This window comes from Tarenaya hassleriana, unplaced genomic scaffold (assembly GCF_000463585.1).
Source record: "Tarenaya hassleriana unplaced genomic scaffold, ASM46358v1 Cleome24, whole genome shotgun sequence".
NCBI classification, from domain to species: domain Eukaryota; kingdom Viridiplantae; phylum Streptophyta; class Magnoliopsida; order Brassicales; family Cleomaceae; genus Tarenaya; species Tarenaya hassleriana.
Genome location: NW_010965696.1, coordinates 667,746 through 672,712, shown reverse-complemented (window position 1 = coordinate 672,712; position 4,967 = coordinate 667,746). Strand labels below are relative to the sequence as shown.

General features: G+C 40.9%; 2 protein-coding genes across 3 annotated transcripts in view; both read right to left on the bottom strand.

Annotated features, from left to right (window-relative positions):
• Positions 1-1,084, bottom strand: part of LOC104815665 (glucan endo-1,3-beta-glucosidase 4-like) — a 3,523-nt gene extending 2,439 nt beyond the window's left edge. Inside the window, exons 1-2 of one of the 2 annotated variants that reach the window (XM_010544160.1) lie at positions 820-1,084; positions 10-164 (exon numbers count right to left, since the gene is read on the bottom strand). In XM_010544160.1, coding sequence (XP_010542462.1) covers positions 10-76 — 67 coding nt within the window. In that variant the 5' untranslated portion in view covers positions 77-164; positions 820-1,084. The remainder of the gene's footprint in view (positions 1-9; positions 165-819) is intronic. The other variant, XM_010544159.1, reaches the window with a different exon arrangement.
• A 3,187-nt stretch (positions 1,085-4,271) lies between these two features.
• Positions 4,272-4,967, bottom strand: part of LOC104816062 — a 3,938-nt gene continuing 3,242 nt past the window's right edge. Inside the window, exon 2 of the mRNA XM_019202762.1 lies at positions 4,272-4,962. Within this exon, the coding sequence (XP_019058307.1) occupies positions 4,272-4,962 (691 nt within the window). The remainder of the gene's footprint in view (positions 4,963-4,967) is intronic.

The following is a 4,967-nucleotide window of genomic DNA, read 5'->3' as shown; positions in this document are numbered from 1 at the left end:
AAGAGTTACCATTTGTGCAAGCAAGAATGCTGATTAGGAGCAAAATCATATCTGGAAACCATCTCTGAGGCAGCATCTAATCCAAGAGAAGAGATTGCAGACTTGAAAAATCCGAAACCTGATCTTGTCCTTAACTCTCCCTCCCTGATCTTGAACTGCAAGTTCTGTATATATCATTACACGACCAACAATCATACCATATGACACACCAAGCAAAGGTCACAGATCATTCATCTACCTTTCTGGTTCCTAAGAGAGTACAAAGTTATAACCTTTCGACTAATTACAGATTCACCACCCGGAAATTCTGTTCTTATAAACAAAACTCGAGATCACTTGGCAACACCAATGGCTTGGAGTTTGCTCAGTGAATGGCAACTTCATTTTCACACTGAAACTAAGAGATCGACTTCCATTTTCATACTGGAGCGAATCAGAGTTATGGAGGGTGAGTGTCAGTATGCGTGAGCATGGAACTTGTCTACTCGGACATAAACTCAAAATTCCGACAAAAGGAAGCGAACAGCAAATCATCTCTTAAAGCGAAACTCGTATCCCTGTAGATATGTCTGGAAATGTCTCAGGATATGAATCAGGGCTCTCCAAATCAAAGTGTGCCAACAATAATATTAATAAACCCTCCAAGCATACGAAACGCCACACAGATTTTTATTTTATCCTTGGATTCTTCTATCTATACACGCTCTCAAGTAAAACCAGACAAGAATGTGGAAGAAATTCTAGTGGCCAGACAGCCTTAAACCCCAAAGTTATCAAACACCCAGATGCAGAAATCAAGAAAAAGACTAAAGCTTTCACCTGATTCGAACTTGCCCTCTTCCGGAAATCAAGAAGAGATCTCAACACAGAAACCCTCGAGGTTCTTCGAAGACGAGAAATAAAAAAACAAGAGACTGTCGCAGTGTAAGAACCCAAGAAAAATATAGAAACCCAACAAGAAAAGGGACCGTGGGGAATCTTGTGTGGAGGATGGGAGAGAAACAAGAACTGCTCTTCAGTTCACTTCAGTCCACTTCAGGCTACTGTAAGGGAATCCAGAAGGGTTCATTTGCGAGGCTTGAAAGAGCTAAATAATAGAGAGAGCAAGCGCTTGAGGTCTTTTATTTATTAATTAATTAATAATGACCAGCTCTTACATTCTCGACAACTATCCCCCCACTCTCTCTTACACGTAAATTATACAATTAAAACTCCAAAAATAATAAACAAACAACCATTTCTTTTATAAAAAAAAAAGAACCGAAAGAACAGCATTCTAAAAGGATTATTCTTAAAAATACGTTTTTTTTGTTAAAAAGAATTCGTTCAAAAGATCTACGATTCAGTATCCGAATGTTTATCTAACATAAGTTAAATAATGGATAGGAATAATGATTTTAGAAAATATAAGCATTTCTAATCATTGTTTTAAATTTGGAATCTTTTTATCCATAAAATGTAGAAAAATATTTTACACAAAAATATAGAAAAAGAATATAATATTACCATTTATTTAAATTTATTTTTTATATTCTAGATACATAATTTTGAATCTATAATAACAATCATCTTTAATAATATTTCTCTCAAATATCTATATTAAAAAAACCACAAATGTACACATGTTTTTGCTTTACTTTGAATATATTTTTGTTATAAGCACATTAAATCAAGCAAAGTGCCAAGATTCTGCAGACTTTCGCCTTCTTTTGAAGACTTTTGTTCAATACTCTTTGAAATATATTTTTATTATTTGAAAATAATAATAACAATAATAATAAAGCATATCCTCCACCATTTTAAAAATTCATAAATCAGTTGGTCAAATTTACTAAGAACTAAACCTTCTTGTAGGGGAAAGTGTGTATTTATTGTGTGTGTTGGCTGTTTTCACATGCATGAATTCCAGATGTTTGTCTTACTTTCTTGGATTCTTGTCTATTCACAGGCGGAAAAAAAAAAGAATTACGAAGAAAAGTTATCTATAAATGCTATATTTTAGAGAGAGAAAAAAAATAGATTTATCTGTTACACAAATAAAGTTTATACTTTATATAAGGAACAATGTTTTGTAAATACATATAGAAATGCTTATCCCTTAGAGAGAGAAAAAAAATATGAACGTTCTAAAACGTAATTTTCTTTGTTCTTCATTTTTTTCCCAAGAGAAAAAAAAATTATTCTATTTTATTCAACCATATTTAATGAAAGAATAAATAATATAAACTGTTGAATGATTTAAAGGAAAACAATTAAAACGATACCAAATATCACAATATCCCATAATTCAAACTTCATCTACATAGTCTATAAAAAATATATTTTTTTCATATATTCAGGATACCGAGAAGTTAATGTCATTTTTTTATGTGTTCTTTATGGTTATTTTTCCGAAGAAAAAAAAAGGAAATCAAAATTATCGCCGACGTCGTGCATATGATCCAAAATATAATATGATCGTATGATCAGAGAAGGATATGTGTTGAAGAAGTACGTATTTTTTATATAATGTCTATTAAAAGATGCGCTTCCCGTTTGGAAAATTTCCACATAAAAGCCTTTTTGTCGGAGTTTTCATCTGCAAATTTGGGTTTTCTTACATGGGTTCGAATTCGCTATTTCTGCTTTAACACGTATCCTTTTTCACATGTGACCATGTGATCCAAAATATAATATGATTGTATGATCAGAGAAGGATATGTTTTGAAGGAGTACGTATTTTTTATATAATGCCCATTAAAAGACGCGCTTCCCGTTTGAAAAATTTCCACATAAAAGACTTTTTGTCGGAGTTTTCATCTGCAAATTTGGGTTTTCTTACATGGGTTCGAATTGAAAACATGCCAAATAATGAAATTCCGGCAATGTCAGGAGGAAAAATGGGTAATTTTTCATTTCCCGTGTTCTTTTCTTTTTCTCGTTCATCCGTTCGTACAGGTACACTCACGGATGACCGGAAGACCGAGGAAGCTCGCACGCTACCGAGGAACTCCGCACGCGTCCGAGAAATCCTGTCGCACAGCTCGAGAAACTTCGGACCTGCTCAGCAAACCTCGGCCAGCTCGACACTTTGCTTCGCACGCGTCCGAGGAAGTCCGCACCCGTCCAGCATTCTGCGGCCAGCCCAGCATCTTCTTGCGGACGCACCCGAGAAGCTCTAGCACGGGACAACTCCGGCCCAGGACCAAGGACGGACATGGACCACCCATCCCAGACCTCTTGACACCCTCCAGCTCGCGTCCAAGCCACGTCCAAGCCCAGGCCACGTTCGGACCACCCCATGACCAAGATTGGCCCAAAACCTCGTCCATGGTCCATGACAAGTTCATGGACGTGTCCGAGGCTTTGTCCATGGCCAATTCTTGGCCCATGGCCCATTAGAATACTTAGGCGTGTTTCCTTTTCACTTTAGGCATGTTCTAGGTCTTTCTTTTCTTGTTTTAGGCAAGTAGGGTCCGAATGGGAAATAAGGGAAGTAGAATTGTGAAGTTTCTCTCCTTTGTGGCCGGCGCCTTTAATAGGTCTTACCACACATCCACAAAAAAGGAAACTTCACAATTCTACTTCCCTTATTTCCCATTCGGACCCTACTTGCCTAAAACAAGAAAAGAAAGACCTAGAACATGCCTAAAGTGGCCTAAAACAAGAAAAGAAAACTCTAGAACATGCCTAAACCATAAAGGAAACACGCCTAAGTAATCTAATGGGCCATGGGCCAAGAATTGGCCATGGACAAAGCCTCGGACACGTCCATGAACTTGTCATGGACCATGGACGAGGTTTTGGGCCAATCTTGGTCATGGGGTGGTCCGAACGTGGCCTGGGCTTGGACGTGGCTTGGACGCGAGCTGGAGGGTGTCAAGAGGTCTGGGATGGGGGGTCCATGTCCGTCCTTGGTCCTGGGCCGGAGTTGTCCCGTGCTAGAGCTTCTCGGGTGCGTCCGCAAGAAGATGCTGGGCTGGCCGCAGAATGCTGGACGGGTGCGGACTTCCTCGGACGCGTGCGAAGCAAAGTGTCGAGCTGGCCGAGGTTTGCTGAGCAGGTCCGAAGTTTCTCGAGCTGTGCGACAGGATTTCTCGGACGCGTGCGGAGTTCCTCGGTAGCGTGCGAGCTTCCTCGGTCTTCCGGTCATCCGTGAGTGTACCTGTACGAACGGATGAACGAGAAAAAGAAAAGAACACGGGAAATGAAAAATTACCCATTTTTCCTCCTGACATGCTCCCCCACTTGAGCTCGGGACGTCCTCGTCACGTCTTCATGCCCTTATGTGTCTAGTCGTGTTCGGTGTTGAACTCACGGATCATGTCCGCGAATTGCCAAAGGTCTTCCTCCTTTTCCCAACTGTTTTGAGAGTCGGGCAGCCCCTTCCACTTGATGTAGTACTCTCGGTACCTTGCCCCTTGTTTGCTTATTGGTCGGCGGTCAAGAATCATCTCGGCCTCCTTTGTGTATTGGGCCGTGGAAGGAATGGGAGCTCTCTTGGACCTGTTTCTATCAACATCCGAAGGATCAGCTTTATAAGGCTTTAGAAGACTTACGTGGAACACGGGGTGAATTTTGATCCGCTCCGGAAGTTGTAGCTTGTAGGCCATCTTTCCGATCTTCTCAATGATCGGATATGGTCCATCGAACTTGCGGGTCAAGCCTCGGTGAAGAGTCCGCATCTTGAGGAAATGGTGTGGGATGATCTTCACCATGACTTGGTCTCCTACATTGTACTCCATTGGTCTCCTCTTCTTGTCCGCGAACTTCTTCATCCTTGCAGCCGCTTTGTGCAACCAAATCCAAGTTTGGTCGGTTTCTTCTTGCCATTCCCTTGCAAAGGTGTGGGCTGCTGGACTAGGACCATCATAGGTGAGGGATAGACCGCTGGGTGTGGTCGGTTGGCGTCCCATCACAATCTCGAAGGGAGATTTGCCGGTTGACTCGCTCTTGTGGAGGTTGTGCGAGAATTGCGCCATGCTCAA